At 36.1% G+C, this 24,504-nt stretch overlaps 1 protein-coding gene across 1 annotated transcript in view; it reads right to left on the reverse strand.

The window, feature by feature from the left end:
• Window positions 1–111: 111 nt before the first annotated feature.
• KANSL1L (KAT8 regulatory NSL complex subunit 1 like) overlaps window positions 112–24,504 on the reverse strand; it is a 134,451-nt gene continuing 110,058 nt past the window's right edge. The window contains exons 7-14 of the mRNA XM_006140087.3: window positions 21,260–21,367; window positions 9,476–9,604; window positions 7,778–7,893; window positions 6,261–6,385; window positions 5,401–5,455; window positions 3,277–3,389; window positions 1,749–1,914; window positions 112–425 (exon numbers count right to left, since the gene is read on the reverse strand). Coding sequence (XP_006140149.1) covers window positions 195–425; window positions 1,749–1,914; window positions 3,277–3,389; window positions 5,401–5,455; window positions 6,261–6,385; window positions 7,778–7,893; window positions 9,476–9,604; window positions 21,260–21,367 — 1,043 coding nt within the window. The 3' untranslated portion in view covers window positions 112–194. The remainder of the gene's footprint in view (window positions 426–1,748; window positions 1,915–3,276; window positions 3,390–5,400; window positions 5,456–6,260; window positions 6,386–7,777; window positions 7,894–9,475; window positions 9,605–21,259; window positions 21,368–24,504) is intronic.

Genomic DNA, 24,504 nt, shown 5'->3' on the forward strand with positions numbered 1-24,504 from the left:
GTGGTTGAAGAAGGAAAAGTGACTTACTTGCCTGAATTATAAATAGTAAAAATATTAGTACATGCAGTACACGCTCTTATTCTGGAATTTTGACTGGAGTGGGTAGGGAGAACCAGGAACAGGGCTTTTTATTATTATTTTTTTAAACCTCCTGTTGTCTCTTTAGTTATCTAGTTTTCTTAACTAGTTCCCTGTCACCTATTTTTTTTAGCATTAGTAAGTCCTAGACCAAAGGTTTTGTACTCTTCCATTGTGTCCGACTGCTTTTTTGGATAGTGGCCATTCTCTGGTGCACTGGTACAGAAGATTTCACCATGGAAGGCTGTACTTGACCTTTCAATCTGATCTTTTTTTTCATCTTGGCATAACAAGGCTGCCATGTCTTCATCCTTCAGTGGAAAAGCTCGTCGTTCCCACCACAAAGACTGAAAGGGGAGACACTTTAGTTAAGTTGCAACTAATTTACTTCATTAAAAGTTGTGTATCAAGCAATCTGTGTCGATTTTTAGATAACTATTGTTCTTTTTAGCATATACATGTATAACTTCTGTTCTTTTTTTGGAGAGGTTTTTGCTATAGGGTGCGTGTGCTCACCAGAAAGACAGAGACAGACAGAAAGACAGACAGACAGAGAGACAGAATGCGAGAAATCACCCCTCAGAATTAGTTTTTCACTTTGCCTTTCAAGAAGAGCAAACACTGCTACAGGGCACTGGTTTTCATTTTCAGCTTAAGAGCACTTATGGGAAAGCTTCTTTAAAGGAGTTTTTTTAATTTGATGTATTTTGATGTTCATTTTTATTCCATCATTATTATAGATGCTATTGACTTTTTTTTGAGAGGTTTTTGCTATAGGGCGTGTGCACTCGCCAGACAGACAGAGAGAGACATAGAGACAGAAAGCGAGAAATCACCCCCCAGGGGGGATGGTCACGTCGCAATCCCTTCTCCTCCATTCTCCTCTTGGGATCTTGGGCACACACGCACACGCACCCGGTGTGAGTTCTAAGCCACCGGGTCCGGGAACTGTGGTCAACTATGTGGGAATCCAGTGACATAGCCATTACGCTAGCTGCTGGTTCCCAGATGCTATTGACTTTTCTGAGCTTTCTATAACTTGCCTATTAATTTCCATAGTCTCTACTCTTTCCATTCCAGATCTGGTTCTTTTCAACACCTGTTCATGAAGAACTGTGAATAAACTTTATGGATGCAGTGTTAGAAAACATTCCCTTGAGGTAGGAACTGGATCTTTTGGGAGATGACTTCAAAAAGTTCATGGAAAAATGGAATTAAACTACAAGTTTATTTTGGTGCAAAAAATTTTGAAATCCTTGCATAGTTTTTTCATAATACACATTTTCCATTAACTTTATGAAGACACCTTGTATAAGGAGGAAAGAAATAGCTAACATTTATTATGTACCAGGTGCTCTTTTCCATTAATCAATTTGTTTTGTGAATGAAAATTTCAGTAGAATACCTAATGCCTAATAGGTAAGTGAGTGAGTAGAACTTGGTACTGATGACATATTATACAGAAAGATAAGTCATTGTAGTTAGGATGGAACCATAATTCTGGAATATAGGTCTTCTGATTCTTACCTAGCATTCTGTACTGAATTTTCTTAACTGAATGTGTTATGTAATGATGAAATAGTTTGCTATAAGCAATTCTTACGAATTAAAAAAAGAAAAGCTTAAAGGCAATTAAAAGGAATTGTAGCTACAACATATACTATACTTACCTTGATTTCTTGACCTTCACTTAAAGAAGGCGAGCCATGTGCACACAGGTCATGGTCTGAAGGAAGCTCAAAAGGACTTTCAGCAGCACATGGCTGACTGCTGTTAAAGTCACTAGAGTACTCTTTCAAAAGCAAGTCCTGTCCTTCAACATTTTTACTGTAAGCTCTAGCAAGAAAAAAAGGAAAATATATATTTTTTTTTTTTAAGTTTTTTCTTTTTTTTTCTTTTATTACAAGAGAGATAGGCACCCTTCCTCCTACCTCCCCCAAGTAACCTACACAGAATCTGTACTCTAATCCACTACTAGTCTTAGCCAGTCTGGATCACAAGCTTGCACCCAGTTTGTACAGGGAGATCCTGAGTTGCAAACCAAGGGCCTTTCTCATGCAGATGCAATTGTATTATTGCTGTTCCATTACCTGGCCTTAATTTTTATTTGAGGTCTTAATGTTTTATGAAAACTTCAAAGTATTACTAAGTCACCTTGGTAATTTTTCTTTAAACAATTCAGCCAGATAGATTTCAAAAAATTTATCTGATGATTTTCCTGATTGTATTATTTTCATGTATGTCTCAAAGACTTAAATAGTACGTCATGAAATATGTTGCTAAATTATAGTAGTGGTTTTTGTTTGTAGTGGTTTTTGTTTTGCTGGTTTTATTTCTTGCCTTTGTTATTAATATTTGGAAGATAATGAAGAGCAGTTACTCAACCCTTACAGTCTTTCAGTTCCCATGGTATTTATAACTGTTGTAATGTGACCCAGGAAGGACTCAATTCACATTTTCCTCTGTACTTCTGGAGAGTTTCTGAAGTGTAGGAAAAGATGGAGTTTCCAGAATCTCATCTATGTTAGGAAAACTGTTAGAATAAGGATCTAGCAGATGTAGCTAACTTGAGACCTAAACAGAAATATGTTTTAATTTTAATAATTGAGGGGTTCTGCTCTACTAAAGTGACTACCAGACTTCACATAATCTTACTTTCTGAGTTTTGGTTATATTGAAAATAATTAAATGTAAATATAAACTGTCACAGAGTCTTCTAAATATATAATTATGAATTTTGCCTAAGATATCTTTTACTTCAAAGTCTGTTCGTGTTTTTAAAATGTATTCTAGACTGGGCAAGTTTCTCAAGAAAAAAATTTTAAAGGGACACTTTTGAAGTAGTTATGTTAAAAGGGGTACCCAAATTCCAGTGCCCAGTGTCAGGTCCATTATTATAGTAGATCGAAATGACCGATTTTATATGTGCATAGAGGATTTTCATATTATTTGCTAGTTAACTGTCTTCCTAAGAGTGATGAAAAGAGTGTGGAGTAAAATAGAGAACTCATTTTATCATTAGCCCAGATTTTTCATATAAGCTCAATATATGCAGTTTTCACTTCTAGTACAAAAATAGCTGATGTTACATCGCTAATGATTTTTCTTCTTTTAACTGCTCTCTCCCAAAATTCATGCAGAATTTTCTTCATTCCACATTGGTTCCATGGGTTTTGTTTTTACATTTATAACACTTGCCTGCTGGTTCTTCTGTGCCACTTGCTTTGTTCCCACAGGGACCACCTGGTTTGCTCTCTTTCTTCATATTTTTTGTGTCTTAGGGAGAATACCCCATCAGAAAGATCTTCTATCTGGAATTAGGAATAAATTTTTTGCTTTCATCAGAAACTTTTTTTTTTATTTTTGAGAGTTTTTTCCCATAGGACTCGTGCACTCGCCAGACAGACAGAGAGATAGAAAGCGAGAAAATCACCCCCCAGAGGGCATGGCCACGCCGCAGTCCCTTCTCCTCCATTCTCCTCTCGGGATCTTGGGCATGCATGCACACGCACCCAGTGTGAGTTTAAGCCACCGGGTCTGGGACTCGAACCCCGGTCGACTACATGGGAGTCCAGCGACATAGCCATTACGCTAACTGCTGGTCCCTCATCAGAAACATTTTTTTTTTTTTTGGAGAGATTTTCACTGTAGGGCGCGTGCGCTCGCCAGACAGACAGAGACATAGAGACATAAAGCGAGAAATCGCCCCCCAGGGGGGATGGTCACGCCGCAATCCCTTCTCCTCCATTCTCCTCTCGGGATCTTGGGCACGCACGCACACACGCCCGGAGAAACATTTTGAAATATAAGAACAGGTTTCAAATAGTTCTTTATCTAGAGAACAGTTGGAAGCAAACTTTGAAATAATTGATATCTGTGTAAGTTGAGAGAACAAATATGAGATGATCTTCAAATTCTTGAAAGGAATAAAACTTTCCCTTTAACTTTTAATGTTTGAAGACTCACCTTGATTATAAATGGATTCATGGTTAATTCATTCAACAGAATTCTTATTAATTACTAGTTAAAGAGCATACATTGTTCTAAGAACATGTTCATATCAAAGAAATATTAAAACAGATTATCTGAGAAAATCAGAATTAATTTAGTGAATGACTTATTTGGAGTTCTAGCCTGGACAACTATTGGTTATAGTGTTTTAAGAATTGGAGTTTCTTGAATAGGATCATTCTGAAGTAGGGAAAAGCATTAGAAGACAGATGACAATAAAAAAAGGTAAACTTTGGTAATGAAAAAACATGACCACCAGGCTTAGAAAGATTCTTTGACAGAAACCATAATGTTTTTGGAGACCACCATGTAGGAATTTGATTATACAGTATTTTTTTCTATAATTGTTTTCATTACCTGCAGTTCCAAACTCTAAGAATTTGAAAAAGGATTTTCTTCATAATTGATTTAGTGACATAGCCTGGCCTGAAATGATGTGAGGCTATTTTTAGTGCTTATCCAACATACTGTGGGTATTTTACTATAAAAATGTTAATGTTTGATTAATGTTATGAGGTACACTAAAATCTACTTGTATTATAACATATGACTCTTTTAAAATCCAGAATTTTCTTAATCAAAAGCAAAATGGCACTACAAACATAAATACAGAGACTACATCTGATGGTGAAAAATAGGATTAATACCATAAATGAGTGTAAATATTCACATAAATTCAGTATTTTAACAACTTATAAATTAATAGTATGTTTTATGTTTGTCCTTTTTTTTCTTTGAGAGGTTTTTGCTGTACGGCAAAAATGTTCTCACCAGAAAGACAGAAAGTGAGAAATCACCCCCCAGGGGGGATGGCCACACCACAATCCCTTCTCTTCCATTCTCCTCTTGGGATTTTGGGCACACATGCACATGTGCCTGCCATGAGTTTTAAGCTATCAAGTCTTTGACTCAAACCACAGTTGACTATGAGGGAGTCCAGCAATGTAACCACTGTGCCATCTGCTGGTCCCTATTTGTGCTTTTTAAAATGTCCTTATATATTATCATCTTTGCAGTCAAGTTTGCATAGAAACATTTTTCTAATAGAATTAATGTCCTTTTTTTTTTTTTTTAAATAGAGATTTTTGCTATAAGGCATGTGCACTTGCTGGAGAGACAGAGACAGAAAGCAAGAAATCATCCTCTAGAGGGGATGGCCATACCACAGTCCCTTCTCCATTCTCGGGATTTCAGGCATGCATGCAAACAATGAGTATGAGTTCAAGTATTATAGTTCCTTTTAGTTCTTTGAGTGACAAAGTAAGCAGGCTTCATAATCCATAATATTCAATTAAATGGAAGGCAGCTTACCTCTTCGTCCCCTAAGTTCCATTCTTCCAAAGGTTGAAGAACAACCATCCTCCAGCTGTTGAAGATACAAACCAGTTTCAAACACTTTAATTAGTCTTTGTAAATGTAGTAATAGTAGGCAGTACATCCAAATCTTTACTATCTTAAAGTGTGAATACCTAATGATGCTGAGCTAGTTGCTTTCTTTGGATTCTGCAACCTTATTCAGACCTCTCTATCTTTAAGGGTAAGGACTGTTAATACAGTTTTTATAGCACCTTTTAGTGCCATATACAGAACAGATGACTAAATATCACTGAATGAAAAATAGACTTAAGAATGCTAAGAAACTAGTATAGAAATTCTTAATTCTTTTTTTGTTTGTTTGTTTTTGGTTATTTATTTATTTTTCTGCTGTGGGTTCATGGGTTGTGTATGCTCACCAGAGAAAGGCAGAGAGAGAAGGAAAGTAAGAAATCATACTCCCTTAAAGGGGAATGGCCACACTGCAATCCCATCTCCATTTTCCTCAGAATTTTGGGTACACAGGCACACGTGCCTGGCGTGTTTTTCAGGCTATCAAGTCCAACACTCCAACCGTGCAGTTAGACATGTGGGATCTAGCACATTAACCACTATGCCACTGCAGTCTCAGGAATTCTTAATAGAAACTGAGAAGTAAAGTTATGATACCATGTGGTGCTTCTTTAGCATGAGTGATTTAAAGTTTCTTTTACCATTTTTTTTCCATGCCATACAAGTAGAGAGGGAAGTAGAGAAGTACTGTCCTTTCATTAATTAAAATTCTAACTTCACTTTGGAAATTTTAAGTCTATTAAAAGAATGATGGAAGAAAAATAGAAAGGTATAAGTATACATACCTTGGAGTAAGTATTTCCTTATACTGGAGTTTCTCTAACTTAGCTGGAGCTACTAATGACATGGGAATCACAATGTTATCTATGTCATAAGAGCTCTCACTTCTCAATCTCCGCCTTGCAGTATTCTGTAAAACAGGGTTACAGTATTTTACAGTTCTCTCAACTGTGATGATATCCTCATTTCAGAGTTATATAAAGATAGTATGATAGTGTACCTGCTAAATGATTTTTGTAAAGATACTTATAAAGTTTGACTATAAAATGTTATAAAAACTAAGAAACCAAAACAATCTATTTTGGCAGATGTAAATATTTATTTGCAAACATAAAAGCTTATTTTTAAGACTAAAAATATTAATGCCTAGAATACAAAATTCATCAAAAGGACTAACATAATGCATCCTAGATGTCAATGAAATATAGCTTAACAAACTCACTTTTTTTTTTTGCTATTGGGCGCGTGCGCTCGCCAGACAGACAGAGAGACATAGAGACAAAGCGAGAAATCGCCCCCCCCCAGGGGGGATGGTCACGCCGCAATCCCTTCTCCTCCATTCTCCTCTCGGGATCTTGGGCATGCACGCACACGTGCCTGGCGTGAGTTTTAAGCCACCGGGTCCAGGATGCAAACTGGTCGACTACTTGGGAGTCCAGCGACATAGCCATTACGCTAACTGCTGGTTCCCACAAACTCACTTTTTATTAGAAAATGCTATAAAATATTTTTTGGATCCCTTTAGTAAAGATTATTAATTCTCAATTCATGTTCTTGATCCTTGAACAAACTCACTTTTTTTTTTTGCTATTGGGCGCGTGCGCTCGCCAGACAGACAGAGAGACATAGAGACAAAGCGAGAAATCGCCCCCCCCCAGGGGGGATGGTCACGCCGCAATCCCTTCTCCTCCATTCTCCTCTCGGGATCTTGGGCATGCACGCACACGTGCCTGGCGTGAGTTTTAAGCCACCGGGTCCAGGATGCAAACTGTGGTCGACTACTTGGGAGTCCAGCGACATAGCCATTACGCTAACTGCTGGTTCCCACAAACTCACTTTTTATTAGAAAATGCTATAAAATATTTTTTGGATCCCTTTAGTAAAGATTATTAATTCTCAATTCATGTTCTTGATCCTTGAGCTTCAGACTGTTCATTTCTGAACCCTCCCATCTTTTGATTTCTACTCCCTAGCCACATAACAAAAACCTAAACCAAAATATAATGAGAAAAACACAATTCCTGAATTTTCATTAGTCAGACTGTATATAGCTTCATATATTAATATAGTGATAAAATTTATTTTTAACACAGAAAAAAGCATAGCCAAAGATTAATGAACTATTAGTTGCCTAATCAAACAATTTTATTTAATCAACTTTACTTCATAATAAGATTGTTCTCAGTGTGCTTATTTGCAAGTAAATAAGGCTGTTAAAGATCAGCAAAGTGTTTTTAAGTCAGCTAGTTTTATTTCAAAAATTTTAAAGCAATTTTAAAGTTTACTGTACAAAATAACCTACTTGACATGATGAATTCTGGGTTCTTGTTATAACGTTGGCATTAGAAGAAGTAAAATTGCTATGGGATCCTGGTTCTGTGCGTTGAAAACCAAATTCTTCAAATTGTGTTCTTTCTCCTGCCATGGAAAAAACCATTGAGAGCGCCACATATAAAACATAACTGGTAATAGAATTATTTTCCTATTTAGGTGATAGGTGATTAATTTCACATCTGTTTTTTGTTTGGTTTAATTATGTTAGAGAATTTATCATCAAGTTTGTACTTTATAATGCATCTTATTAAGAGAAATGTGTGAAAGTAAGTTTCTGAAACACAAGGTGATCCTTGGTTTTCAGTTCTTTAGTTTGAGACACTAAGAAGCATATTGAGCTTTTTTTGTGCAGAAAATATGCCCACAAACATGGTGAATGTTCCTAAAACCTGCTGGAGTTTCTGTAACAAGTGTGGCAAGCACCAACCTCATAAAATGACACAGTACAAAAAAGGGCAAGGATTCTCTATATGCACAGGGAAAGTGGCATTATGACAGGAAGCAGAGTGGCTGTGGTGGACAGACTATTTCCTGGAAAAAAGGCAAAAACTACAAAGAAGATTGTGCTGAGGCTTGACTGTGTTGAGCCTGAGTACAGATCTAAGAGAATGCTGACCATTAAGAGATGTTAGCATTTTGAACTGGAAGGAGATAAGAGAAAGGGAGGGTCAAGTGATAACAGTTCTAAGCTTCATCTTTTATTTTATTATAAAGGCAAAACCTTGAGGTTGAATGTTCACTTCATTTGATTATAGTTGGTCTTTTTGTGAGGGAATAAAGTAATCAATAAAATTCCCCTTGTGGGGAAATATGATTCATAGTTAAAAAAAAAATCATAATGAGACATCAGACATGGTGGTTAGTTTTGTTCCACTGTACTTGGTCATGTAGTTATTATCATGTAGTGAGTTGGTCTATTATGGTGGGATTTCTGGGTACTAGATATAAATGCATTAAATCCCATGTTATATTACAGTCTGGTACATCTTGGATTGAATTTAGTTTCTAACTTATTGGGTATGTTATTCACATAATATATCTGAAGAATACTTGACATGTATATAGTGATAGCCACTTTGATAATGAACAAAAACCAAAGGAGTAGGTAGATAACTTACTATTCTGAATTTATTTTGCAAGGTATTCTGTTTATCATTATCAATAACAATAGCAACTGTCATGCCCCATATCCTCATAACTAGCAGAGTTACATTACTAGCAGAGTTGTAGTTTCTGGTGATTATCTTGGAACTAAAAATTTATAGACTAAGAATTAAACAAGGTAGTTGAGTACCTCAGTTGAATCTTCACCTTCTCAGAATATCTCTGTAGTAGACACGGAATTGATCATTTCTATAAGGCAGCCTTGCATTGACCAATATATTTTGAGACCAGAACACAACCTTAGAGACTAAATTCCACTCAGAGTACACTTACTAGAAGAAAACTAGTAAACTGTAAAGGTAATACTTATTTGCTGATAGACAGCCAGTCCACAAGTGATTCTGAATTAACTACATGAGTGTATCATTTAATGGTCATAGAGTCATAGATGTTTGTATAATAATAGTTCTGGATTGTTAACTCCCATGAAAGTGGTTTTTTAAAGATAACAGTTTTATTTCCAATATTTAGCACTAGTGCTCCTGTCCTCATTTTAACCTACCTAGTGCTGTTTCACTCAAATGTCTTTTCTTCCTTCCCTGTAGCAGTTGTGCAGAAGATTCTGATTTTATTTGAGGCTTACATGTAGGTGAATATCCATTTCTCCATTGACTCAAAGAAGTACTATGTACTAAAACAAATGAAAAAAAAAGTTTTCGTTCCTTAACACAGATGATGAACATGTTAATCATCCTCTTTGTAACTGCAGAATTTTAAAATACTAGTAAAAAGCTACATATAATGAAATAAACAACTACCAAATGGACAACTCCTTAACAAAAAACACCCAGAATAGGATTATTTAAAACCATTCTCATGGGCCAGCTACTGGCATGGTGGTTAAGGTGGCTGGATCCCACATGACTGACTGCAGTTCGAGTCCCAGATGTGGTGGTTTGAAAAACATGCCAGGCATATGTACTTGTGTGCCCAAAATACCTAAAGAAGGGAGAAGTGGGGGAGAAGGGATTGTGGCATGACTATCTCCCTTGAGGGAAGTGCTTCCTCACCCCCACCCTATGTGCACGCCTCTTCTCTGGTGAGTGCATGTGCCCTTTGGCAAATAAAAATAAAAATCCTCAAGAAGTGCTCAATTTTGTGCATTTGCTCCATTTTTTGAAGGGAATGAAAAGGGAAGGGAAGGTCTTCCAGGAGAAACTTCACTGAGAAAGGATTCATTCAGATTTGTATACCTTGGCCAGATACTTTCTGAATCCTGAAGTTATCAATAGCTGCTAACTTAAATCTAGAAATAATTCAAGATTGAGCAAGTTTCAACACAGACACAACAGATTAGGACTCCTTGAGAACAAGAACCTGATTTTATCTATTAAATACTTTTAATAGGGGCAAGCACCATTCTTTCACTTTTTTTAAGCAATGAATTTAACACAACTGTCAATCTGTATGCCTTAGTTGTTTATAAAATAGGGTTCATGGCTATCTTGGGGATATAAGGATTAAGTGAATTAATTCTTGTAGTAATCAATAGAAGGGTGACTAACCTAAGTGTTCAATAAATGTTAGCTTCATCATCATGATTACTGTCTATCTGAAAGTCATATTTCCATAAATTGGCTTCTCTTTTGAAGGGTTTGGAGATCTGGAAAGGAATGGAAAAAGAAATGTAGAATGAAGTGCCAAGGTCACTAACACTGAAATAAAGGGCATGGCCTACCAATACCAAGAATCTGGTTTTAAGATGCCAGAGCACCCTAAAAATGATGGACAAAATTTTGTGCACAGGTAAATAAAGTTACATATATAACCACATTTGCAAACAAGAGGAACTTGGAAGTAGAGCAGAATTAGTTTAGTGAGTAATCTCTGAAATACTAATACGGGATTTATCTGAAGAGTCAGAAGCAGAGCATCAGGGAAAAGCACTGCCAGAAAATGTGAGATCAATATCAGAGGCTCTAGACCTGGAGAAGAAAATTAAGAGTAGGACAGTTATCTAGAGCAACTGAGATTGACTACATGTGGCCTCAGCCAGGCCACTTAATGAGAATTTTGTCTCAACAGAGAAACAGCTTTGGGCAGAGAAGGGGACAGTTGGAGAAACAGGCTATATCCAAGTGCTCCACTTTTATATGCCCTGCCCATTCTCTTCTCTCGCCCGAAAATAGTGTAGGGTCAGAAGGCTCTTACAAACAGTGGCAAGACAGTCTTTTAATAGTATCAGCTTCAAAGATGAGAGTACACAATACTAAAAAAAAAAAAAAAAAAAGAAAAGAAAATCTGGCTACGTACAATCTACAACTAGAATCATTTCAAGAGATGTTAATACAGCATTGATGGAGTAGAGATTAACAAGTCTAATACAACTATTGATGCTAAAAGAAATAAGCACCTCTAGAGAAATCTCAAAAACGGCAACTATAATTACTTGAATTTAAAACAAAATCCTCACTAACTGGGCTGAGTGGGCACGGCTGAAAATAAAAATTGGAAATTTGAATTCTGCAAGTTGAAGAAATACAGTAAAAAAAAAGGGGGAGGAGGACAGAGAACAGGACAATGGGAGACTAGAGGATGGAGAGGAGAAAATATTGGAGAAATAGAGCTCCAGTTTTTTTTTTCACAGAATCAATAAACAAAATTTCAAGTAATTCACTGTCAAAGCAAAGATATACAGCCATTACAGATGAAGATACCTTTAAGATTAGGGATAAAAAAATTACTGCAAAGAGATTGACACAGCAAAATTAGATACAAGAAAACTTTGAAACACTTGGAAAAAATGGTAGAAAGGGTTCTAAGGTGGCTCCTAAGATTCCTCACCATCCCTTAAAAATGTTTAATAGAAAATAAGGATGGCACAAGTAAGTCTAAACTCATCTTCAAAAGAGTAGTAAATTGTGAGAGATTTAAAAATGTACTTGTGTCTGGCACATGTAGGTGTTTGAAAGGTTAATTCTTACTGTGTGTGTGCATGTGCAATATAGGGGGTATGTGCTTGCTGGAGAGAGAAGAGAAATGAGAAAGCAAACCAAAGAGGTGATGGTCATATCACAATCCTTTCTCCATTTGTGTCTCAGATTTGGGGCACACGCAACTCATTATTTTAAGCCACTGGGTCTAGTACTTAAACCGCACAGTCGGATCCAGCCGCCTTCATAGTCACACTGCGAGCTGGCCCCTCACTCAAGATTTTTTTTTTTTTTTTAGAGAGGTTTTTACTATAAGGTGCATGCACTAGCGAGAGAGAGAGATGGGAAGTGAGAAATCACTCCCATTGGCATGGTCACACCACAATCCCTTCTCCATTCTCAGGATCCACAATCCCTTCTCCATTCTCAGGATTTGGGGCACACATGCATATGTGCTCAGCCTGAATTTGAAGCCATCGGATATGGGACTCAAACCATGGCGGACTATGTCGGAGTCCAGCAACATAACCATTATGCCATCTGCTGGTCCCCTTCACTTATGTTTTAATGAGAACATTTATGAAGGAATCCTAACTTTTACAAAAAGGAATGTTTCAATGTTTTCTTCACACTTAACATTTTCTTTATTAATGCCTTGTAATGTTTTAAACACTAAGAAATATATGCCATTACGGATTCCAACTCATAAAGTGCTTCACCTGTCTTGTTGATAACCCTTATTTAGCCTTTCAATTCTTGCTCTCCCAAATCCCTATCTTAAAGCACCAAACCTCGAGAAACAGCATCTCTGATCGCCTATCTATAAAGAGCCAGTTATGTGACAAGCATTGTTCTAAACCTTGAGGACATAATGGTGAGCAGTATTGGGAATGATCTGAGCCCTTTATGTAAGTTCTGTAACTTTAATAAATGCATCTTAAAGAATGCTGTAATCTCTGGTAAAAGTACTTGATGTTATTGAGTGTATAGTAGGGGACTAGCATGAGCTTCAAGAAAGGCTTCCCCAGATGAAGTGATATGTCAAATATGAACAAAATTAGCTGATGGCTAGAGGACAGAAGAAATAGCATGTGCAGTTACCCAAGGCAGCAGGAAACGACAACTGGAAACTGATCAGCAGCTATGTCGTACAGAATAAGGGCTTGGTAGAAAGAACCATGAGCAGGCAGAAGCCAGACATTAGAAGTTTCTGTTAATATTCCTTCAAGCCTTATAAAGAAATGGGCATGGGGAGCAGGTGTGACATAATCAGATTGCATTTGAAAAGACCACTGGCTACAGTGATTTAAGGGAAATACAAATTGATCAGGAGGAGATTTCAGCAATACAAATAATGCTGGACTGTGAAAGTAGAAATACAGATGAGCAGCCTAAAAACAAGATCATATTGACTCAGCAATTGGTTTAGATAGAAGTGTAGGGGGAAAAGATTGAACCCTGTCTCCAGCTGGCTTGTACCGGTTATGGTGCCATTGTTCCTTGTCCCTCATCATCTATCTACTTTTTCTTTAAAATAATAGTTTTTGTTGTGACATAATCTCAAAATTTACAGAAAACTTGAAATAGTACAAAGAATTCCCATATATCCTTTACTCAGATCTATCAGATATTAACATTTAACCACATTTGCTTTACCTTTGAACTTAAATTGAATCACTGACAGCATTGTCCTTTATCCTTAAATATATCAGTGTATATTTTTCAAAAATGAGAACATTCTCTTATATAGCCACACAGTGTTGAAATCAAGAAGGTAATGCCATTAACTTATCTACAGACCATATTCAAATTTCACCAGTTATCTTATTCTTTATTTCTAATTACAATCACTTATTACATCCAGTTGTTAGGTTTCTTTAAAGTCATGTATCTGAAACAGTTCCATTATCTTCCATGTCTCAACCTTGAATAAGACTTTCCTAAGTACAGGCCCTTAAATTCTTTTTGTCCAGTTATTTCCTCACGATGACCCTTTAACCCACTCAATTTCCTTGTCTGAAGTCAGCTGTGTTATTGTAATTGCCAAGTGTAATGATAGTATAGGATAAATTCGAGCTCTGTGGAAGGCGTACAAAGATGCCTACTTACCTTCACATGATTTATGCTACAGGAATACCCATCTGTTTGCAGTACTTGAACAAGTCACACTGTTTCTTGTCTCCATGACTGGGAATGTGTTTACTTTCATTATTTAAAGCTTTGCTACTCATTATAGAGGACAACAGTGTTTATATCACCAGAGACCTTGTTAGAAATGCAGAATCTCAGGCCCCATGCCAGACTGTATTCTGACAATATCCTTCAAGTAATTTGCATGTTTATATTTGAAAAGCACTAATTTAGAATACTTTACCCTTTCTCTGTAAATTCCAATTAAGTACAGGCCTTACTATCTTTCTGGAGTTCCTCTCTACCCATTTTCATCTTCCATCATGCCTTTCCAGACAGAATCATACACCCTCTTCTCTGTAGGATATTTTTATCATGTGTCTCTGCCTATATTATACAATATAATAGTTATCTGTATTTACTTCCCTCAATTATAATTTATTTGATTCTCTTTGATTCACCTTTGATTCTTCAGCACTTAAATAGTCCACCTGGCATAGAGGAAATGGTCAGTAAATGCTGAATTCTAGCTTTACTAAATTCTGTAAAAATCACCAGCAGAAAATTAAGACATATACCAGGAATCTTTAGAAAGTTCATGGAAAATAAATACTGTGAAGAAACTGCATAAATTTGAAAAAGTTTCTGCTCCAAAATCAACTCATACTTTGATTCCATGTTCCACAACCTTATTAGAGTTTCTTCATAAAGGATGGCAAAATCAGTACCAGTAAAAATATTAATGATCAGGGCCGGCAGGTGGCGTGGTGGTTAGGGGTGCTGGACTCCCACATGGTCGATTGAGGTTCAAGTCTGGGACCTGGCGGCTTGCTTTCTCACTTTCTCTCTCTCTCTCTTTGTCCCTCTCTAGTCAAATTAAAGTAAATAAATACATAAATACAGTTCAAAAAAATAATTCTTTTTTTTTTTTTTTTGAGAGGTGTTTGCTATAGGGGGCGTGCGCTCGCCAGACAGACAGAGACAGACAGAGAGATAGAAAGCAGGAAATCACCCCCCAGGGGGGATGACCACGCCGCAATCCCTTCTCCTCCATTCTCCTCTCGGGATCTTGGGCACACACGCACACACGCCCGGCGTGAGTTTAAGCCACCGGGTCCGGGACTTGAACCGCGGTCGACTACGTGGGAGTCCAGCGACATAGCCATTACGCTAACTGCTGGTCCCAATAAAATAATTCTTAAAAAATATTAATGATCAGCTATTTAAGGCAGATAACAGGATGAACTCTAATGTTTATTGGGGATGAAAGTGGTAGGGAATGAGAGAATAGGGGTTGAGACATTGGGATACAAAATAATACTTAATTGATTTGCCTAATATTACCACAGCATTCAACTCAACTGTTTTCCATTACTAACATGTCATTGTGATATCGATACATTCCTATTCTGTGTCTTGCATATTTACACTGCCTTACTTTTTGTCAGATAAACAGCAAAATTAGAAGAAATGTAATTACCTAATCTAGCAAAGCCTATGCTTTCATTTTAGCATACTTTCTTGAATCATATGTGTATACATTTCATAATTCATATGTACATATTCTAAATATGAAACCATAACTTTAGATAGAATAAATGCATAGTTTCTCTATCACATAACTCTCTTAAGTTTTTCAGATGGTTACTATTCCCTAGTTGTTATCATCATCATAATATTACTGCTTTATGGACATTCCTAAAATATAATTGTCTTCATGGATACAATTTGTCCCTTTGGGAAAAAAAAAAATTAGTTTCAGGATAAGATCCAGTGAGTAGAATTACCTGAACATAAAGTACCTGAACACAATCTATGCTTTACTGTATTTCTTTAGTCTTTTTTTTCTAAGCATAAATAATTGTTCTTTTTCCTTGATGTTTTCTCTTCATCCCCCATTTTCACTTTTACTGTGGAAAATTTTCAAACAAACACAGGAAACTAGAATAATGAACTCCAAGATACCTATCATCATTGGCTTCAACAGTGATCAACTTATGATCAGTTTTGTTTCATCTTTCTCCTGTCAACTTTGACTGGATTATTTCAAAGCAAATTCCAGACATATCTTCATCCATCTATCTATGCATGCATTTGTAGCAAATTTACCAACAAAGTGTGTATTTATGTAACAGTAATGCATTATTACATCTAACAAAATTAAAGATTCATTAATATATACAACAATCCATGCTCAAATTTCTCATTTCAAGTGTGTGTGTGTGTGTGTGTGTGTGTGTGTGTGTGTTGTATATACAGCTGGTTTGTTTTAATCAGAATCCCAACAAGATCCACACATTGCATTTGGTTGATATAAAAATAAATATTTCATAAGGTTTTAATTGTACCAAACACAGAAATAAGATTTTTCCTCTTTTATATCATACCATTTCTTTGATAAATGTATTTCCATCCTTACATGAATGCTTAAGGTATTTCTTTTAAGGTTTTATATTTCACTGTAATATACAGTTATCCATATCCCTACTACGCTCTTGAGATTCCTAATTTTTCATTACAGGCTGAGACTTTCTTATCTGAAATGCTTGGAACCAGAAGTGTTGGGACCAGAGTATTATGAGTGTTGAAATTTTTTGGATTCAAAATATTTACATATACATAATGAAATATCTTGGGAATGAGACTCAGATCTAAACACAAGATTAATCCATGTGTCATGTACTAACTTACATATATTGTCTGAGATAATTTTATGTAATTTAAAATAATTCTTTGAGGGGCTAGCAGGTGGCATGGTGGCATTTAGATCATATCAGTACTCAAAATTTTTTGAGTATTGTAGTATTCAGATTAGGGATGCTCAACTTGTGCCACAAAAAAATGTTGATGAATATATTTGTGAATAAAGATGGTTTCATATCAGAATTACTCTAGATTCTTTTATATGGAATAATTAGAACATAGAGTTAATAGTTTACTAAATATTTACTGTGAGCACAGTGTAGTTTTTTTTTTAACCACATTGAGTTTATTTTTAAAAATACATATTTTAAAGGCCTTTTAATGCAGCTCACATTGTTTTCTAAGAGACTTGTGTCAGTTCTTAATGTTATGTGAAATGTGTGAGGGTGCTGTTTTTTAAATGCTGTCACAACAATTTAATGATTATGCTTATTAATGAGTAAAAATAATAAACTTTCTGACTCATAAGCTCAGTAAATGTTAGCTAGCTATTATCATTTTAGTTATCATTATTCTCAAATATACCTAGTCTTCAAATTCATTTTTTTATTTGCCAGAAGGTGCATGCACTTACTAGAGCGAGGGAAAGACAGCACTCAACATATTCAGCCATGTGGGATTCAGTTCCCCCAACCACCAGGCCACAGAGCTATCTCTCTTCTAATTCTTTTAAGACAGCTTTGGGTTTTTTTGTTTGTTTTTTTAGATTTTTGCCATCAGAGAGTACATGTGCTTGCCAGAGAGAGAGACACAGGGGAAATATAAGAAATCAGTCCCCATGGGGGATGGCCATACTACACTCCTTTCTCCATTCTCCTCTTGGGATTTTGGACATGCACACACAGATGCCCAGCATGTTTCTCAAGCTACCAGGTCTGGTACTTGAACCATGGAATCAGCCATGTAGGATCCAGTGCCTTAACCATCATATTACTTGCTGGTCTAAGACACCATTTTTAACACTTAACTCTTTTTTTTTTTTTTTTTGAGAGGTTTTTGCTATAGGGCGTGTGCGCTCACCAGAAAGACAGACAGAAAGCAAGAAATCACCCCCCAGAGGGGATGGCCACACCACAATCCCTTCTCCTCCATTCTCTTAGGATCTTGGGCATGCACAGACACTCACATGGTGTGAGTTTAAGCCACTGGGTCCGGGACTCGAACCGCAGTTGACTACATGGGAGTCCAGCGACCTAGCCATTATGCCAACTGCTGGTCCCTCTTTTTTTTTTTCTAAAGAGATTTTTACTATAGGGTGCATGCGTTTGCAAGAGAGACTGAAAGCCAGGAATCACCCCCCAGGGGCATGGCCACATGGCAATCCTTCTCCTCTAGTCTCCTCTTGGGATTTTGGGCACAAATGCACGTGGCACCCAGTATGAGTTTTAAGTCACTTGGTCCAGGATTCGAACTGCGGTCAACTACCGGGAGTGCAGCGATGTAACCACTATGCCATCTGCTGGTTCCCCAACAATTAACTCTTTAATCCATCTGAAATGTATTTAATGTTTATCTGTTGTCTATGTTAAATCTATTTAATATGCTATACGTGTTACAGATCTCATTTTTCCCAGAGAGTCCTTATTCAGTACCACTAATTACAGAGGAAGCTTACTTAGTTCTTTAGAACATAGACTGAGCCAGACTGCTTGGATTTGTGTCCTGAGTCTACCGCTACTCAAATGATTTAGGAAGGTTAATCAAGGAGAACAATAATGAGACCTACCCCACAGGGTTGCGCAGATTTAAGGAATTAACAAATGTAAAGCCCTTATTGGTCTATTAGGAATTCTTCATAAGACTTCATTGTCAGGCCAGCCTGTGGACTGGTGGTTAGGGCACCTGGGATCGCAGGTGGCCGATTGCTTATTAGAGTCCCAGATCCACTAGCTCGACAAATACACTGGGTACCGGTGCCCAAAATCCCAAAAAGGGGGAAAAATGGAGTACAAAAGAATGTGGTGTAACCATTCCCCCATGAGATGGGAGGTTTTCTCTGTGTCCCTCTGTCTCTGCAGATTGCACTTTCCCTCTGGCATAATTTGAAAAGAAAAGGAAGAATTTGTTGTCATTATTTATTGGTTAGACTACCTATTCCACACTAATAGGAAATACATCTTTATCATATAATGAACCTTAGGTTTTTTTACTTAGTTCCCTTGATCTGTTGTCTGTTAGTACCATATTTTAATGACTATAACTTTGTAATATGTTTTGATATGTGACTCTTCTATTGATCTTTAAAATTTTTTATTGGCCACTCTTCAACATCTTCCCTCTGAGACAACCTTCAGAAAAATTGTGTTTCAAAGGATACACCTGTGATTCTGATTAGAATTACATTCTATTTATACATTGAAGAAAATTGTCATATTAAGTTATAATACTGCCTTCTGACAGAACGGGGTAATTCTCTCCATACAGGAATATCCTCTTATGTTCCTCAGTAAACTTCTAAAGTTTTCTTCATGTAGGTCCTTGTTAAGTATACTCTATTTTATATTTTCATTGTCAATGTTTCTAGGATAATTTATTCCTTTATATATGCTAATCTAGTTATTAACTGGTACTTATAAAAGCTGCTTAGTTTTATAAATTAAATAAAACTTTAATTCTACAAGACATTAACTTGACTCAGGTTTTTGAGGTAGATGATTATTTCATCTAAAATAAATTATCTTAGTTTATATGATTTTTTGATGTTAAGATGTAACTTTGTAGATAATCTAAATATGTTGTTTTTCCTTTTTCTTATTACTTCCAAGAACAGATTATTTCTTCACACCCATTTAGCATACTCATAAACATTTCATTATCATTTCTGCAAGTTTTATTTAGTAGCATAATATTTTTTAAAATTATTGGAATCATTCAGAATTTATTCTAATTCATGGTATAAAATGTAAAAAACTATCCAAAGACTAATAATGCTGTTTAATGAATAGTTTTCCACTTTCCTATTGACATACTAATTCTTTCTTGGCCATATAATAAAGTATAAACTATATAATCTGTTTTATTGGTGTATTTTCCTAAATGTAAGCAAAATGCAATCTATGTTAACTATTACAGATTTGGGGTATGTTTCTGCATGTGGTTGGACAAGATTTTCTCTGTAATTTTTCCAGAAACTGATAGGATGAATTGATATGCTTATTAGTCTTACCATACAAGAATGCTGTTTCTACCCACTTATTTAAATTCCCTATTTAAAAATATTTCATAATTTTCATTCAATAGATATTACACATTTCTTTTTTAGATTAATTCCATGCTTTTTCTATTTATGTGTATGAATGTGAGAGAAATTTGTGAAAAATGAGTACTAAAAATTCAGAATGTAAATTTATTTTGTTAAATTTTATTTTATTTTTATTTTCTTTAAGATGCAACAATAATAAATATGAAGAATGTAAAATGTATATAAAGTACAAGATTCGTAAGTATGACATACCAGGTGATGGAGATATGATACAGTTGCCTACACAATTATTTTCAGCAAGATCTCCTTTTATTTCAGTCTTTTTAAACAATCTTTCAAAGTGAAAATGAAGAGGCACATCTGGAAAAATAAAGTTAAAAAATGTTTTTAGTGATGATTCTTTTAATTTTTGCTATAGAGTATGTGTGCTTGCCAGAAAGAGGAGTGGGGGGGGGCAGTGAGAAATCACCCTAAGGGGGGATGGCTATACCACAATCCCTCCTTTGTTCTCCTCTCAGGATTTTGGACATGCACACATAAGCACCCAGTCTGTTTTTTAAGCAACGGAGTCTGGGACTCCAATCACATACATGTGGATCAGCCACTTTAACCACCATGCAACTGGGTGGCCCTTCGTAGACTATAATAAGATTGTATTTCCCCATTTAATATATACTGAATGTCAGCACTCTGTTCTCAGTTTTCAGCAAAACTTAAAATCTGTAAGGTATTCATATAATAGCAGGGAGGTCAATTGTAGATACTAGAGACAGTATAAAAAGGACTGAGTAATAAGGAGTAGAAGGGAGAGGATCAGGAAGGAAAAACAGACATAAAAATGAAAAGTTATCTGTTGATGATAATGTATATGGTAATGTCTTTGACTTGACTAATATGTACAGTATTCACCTGGGAAAAACCATGTTGTACACTGTAAAGATGTACAGTGATTAAATGTAAATAAAAAATAGATTTTATAAAATTGCTTTTAGGACTAGCAGGTGGAGTAGTGGTTAAGGCACTGGACTCCCACACAGCCTACTGCAGTTCAGGTTCTGGACCTGGCAGCCTGAAAAATCACACTGGGCACTTGTTCATGCCTGCCTAAAGTCTCAAGAGAATGGAGGAGAAGGGATTGTAGTGTTGCTACCCACACTGGGGTGGGGGGTGGGGAGGGTGATTTCCTACTTGTCCCGCCATCTATCTGTCTCTAGCAAGTACAGTTGCCCAAATTTGTGAAAAATGAGTACTAAAAATTCAGAATGTAAATTTATTTTGTTAAATTTTATTTTATTTTTATTTTCTTTAAGATGCAACAATAATAAATATGAAGAATGTAAAATGTATATAAAGTACAAGATTCGTAAGTATGACATACCAGGTGATGGAGATATGATACAGTTGCCTACACAATTATTTTCAGCAAGATCTCCTTTTATTTCAGTCTTTTTAAACAATCTTTCAAAGTGAAAATGAAGAGGCACATCTGGAAAAATAAAGTTAAAAAATGTTTTTAGTGATGATTCTTTTAATTTTTGCTATAGAGTATGTGTGCTTGCCAGAAAGAGGAGTGGGGGGGGGCAGTGAGAAATCACCCTAAGGGGGGATGGCTATACCACAATCCCTCCTTTGTTCTCCTCTCAGGATTTTGGACATGCACACATAAGCACCCAGTCTGTTTTTTAAGCAACGGAGTCTGGGACTCCAATCACATACATGTGGATCAGCCACTTTAACCACCATGCAACTGGGTGGCCCTTCGTAGACTATAATAAGATTGTATTTCCCCATTTAATATATACTGAATGTCAGCACTCTGTTCTCAGTTTTCAGCAAAACTTAAAATCTGTAAGGTATTCATATAATAGCAGGGAGGTCAATTGTAGATACTAGAGACAGTATAAAAAGGACTGAGTAATAAGGAGTAGAAGGGAGAGGATCAGGAAGGAAAAACAGACATAAAAATGAAAAGTTATCTGTTGATGATAATGTATATGGTAATGTCTTTGACTTGACTAATATGTACAGTATTCACCTGGGAAAAACCATGTTGTACACTGTAAAGATGTACAGTGATTAAATGTAAATAAAAAATAGATTTTATAAAATTGCTTTTAGGACTAGCAGGTGGAGTAGTGGTTAAGGCACTGGACTCCCACACAGCCTACTGCAGTTCAGGTTCTGGACCTGGCAGCCTGAAAAATCACACTGGGCACTTGTTCATGCCTGCCTAAAGTCTCAAGAGAATGGAGGAGAAGGGATTGTAGTGTTGCTACCCACACTGGGGTGGGGGGTGGGGAGGGTGATTTCCTACTTGTCCCGCCATCTATCTGTCTCTAGCAAGTACAGTTGCCCTAGCAAAAAAATCTAAAAAAAAAAAAAAAAAAAAAAAATTACTTTCTTCCTATAAATAGCATATATGCTTAGAAAAATAAGTAAAGTTTGAAATACCACAGCTATCAAAAGTGGCAAAATACTCTTTTTAAGCATGTTGGTGGCAGTATTTTGGAAATTAATGATTAGGTGTACATAATAAAAAAATCAAAACAACTAATAGATGAACAACTTCATGAATTTCCTAAAATAGTATGTAAGATGAATGTTAATTGTAAATATTATTAAATACTATTCAATGATAAATGGAAACAAATGAATGCATGCAAGCGTTATTTAAGAAAACCTATGACCTGGGCCAGCTGGTGGCATGATGGTTAACATAGTTAAATCCCACATAACTAACTGCACAGTTGAGTTCTGGACCCAGCAGCTTGGCAAACACTATAGGCGTATGTGTGTAAGTGACTGAAATCCTGAGAGGAGAATGGAGGAAGAGGGATTTTGGCATGGCCATCCCCCTACAGGGTGACTTCTCACTTTTCCTCTCTCTCTCTGTTTGTCTCAGGCAAGTGCCCATATCCTATAAAAAAAACTTAAAAAAAAAAAAAAAAAAGAAAGAAAGAAAATGAAAAGAAAAGAAAAAAAACCTACAGCCAAACAAACCTGACTTGTTCTAAATCCATTCCACCAAACCCCACAAATTGTATTTGAAATAATGTAGCTTCCAGAAGATATAATTACATGGTTTTAGTTACTTGGGGGAAAACTGATATAATTCAGATGCAACTTTTTATGAAAACATTATTTTACATTCCCTTAGTTTACTAATAGTATTACAAATAAATCTACTTTTTACAAAAATTAAAACCTATTGACAAACTAGATTTCTTCCTTTAAATAGAGACAGGAAAACACATTTGGTTTATAATTTTCGTATTCTCAAAAGAGAGAAACTAAGAAAGTAAACATGTTTCACATCAGTTAGCTTTTTCTTTCAAATAAGAATGTAGAAACAAAATCATCTTAAAAGGTATTTATTATGAGGGAGACCTAAATGCTCTCCTGAGAAACATAATTTATAAAGCAGCTGCTGCATTGAAACTTCTGCTATAAAGAAGGTTTTTTTTTTTTTTCTTTTAAGATTATATTGCTAACATAGATTGATAAAGATGAATTAATTATGGGACCAGCAGTTGGCATAATGGCTATGTCGCAGGACTCCCATGTAGTCAACCTCATTTCGAGTCCTGGACCTGGTGGCTTAAGCTCACGCTGGGTGTGTGTATGTGCATGCCCAAGATCCCAAGACGAGAATGGAGGAGAAGGGATTACAGCCTGGCCAACCCCCCTGGGGGGGGATTTCTTGCTTCCTGTCTCTCTGTCTTTCTGGCGAGCGCATGCACTCTATAGCAAAAAAAAAAAAAAAAAAAACTCATATAAATCAAGATAGACCCCAAAAGGATCTGAATTTAAACAGATGTATCTCTCCCTCAAATAACTTTCTTTTTTTAATTGCCAGAGAGTGTATGCACTCTCTAGAAAGAATAGGGAGGAAGCACCTCCATGTGTGGTAATGCTGTAATCCCCTTCTCCTCCATTTCTCTATCCTATTAGGATTCTAGGAATGTGCACACACACATGCCCATCCAGCATGTTTTTTAAACTTGTCAGAGCTGGAACTCAACTGGCAGTCAGTCATGTAGGATCAAGCTTCCCTAACCACCAGGACACAGGATAGCCCCTACTAATTTTTTTTTTTTTTTTGGCAGGCATAGATTGCATAGTAAAATATGCAGGGAAAAAAAAAGATTTCTGAGTATCATCATGGGTTTTGTCCCAAGGGAGAGCTGACAAAAAAGAAGATACGAATATATGTTATGCTTAACATGCTGTTAAACATTTTAGGATTCTGATATTTTCTGTTTCTCCAAAGAAATGTCACTGTTACAAAGAGAATTTCACTTATTCTACCACTATTCCTTAAGAGTTGTGGGAGAACAACTAAAAAAGCCCATAGTACAATGTGGGCTTTCATTAAAATATTTCACAGCACTTCACTGTACTTACTAATTTACATTTCAGTTGTCTTTGAGAAATTTTTATGTACTTACATTCTTATCACCTATTTAATATCTACTGTTTGGTCATCGGGAAAGTCATGATTCATTTTTGCATAGAAAAGCATAGAGAAATACATCATGACTTTCCTGATGATCTAATATTTAGGTATGGTGATTTTTATTAAATCAATGCAAGAAGGAATGGACAATCCAAACTAATAGGGAA

The sequence above is a fragment of the Tupaia chinensis genome, unplaced genomic scaffold (genome assembly GCF_000334495.1).
Source record: "Tupaia chinensis unplaced genomic scaffold, TupChi_1.0 Scaffold000018_1, whole genome shotgun sequence".
NCBI lineage: Eukaryota > Metazoa > Chordata > Mammalia > Scandentia > Tupaiidae > Tupaia > Tupaia belangeri.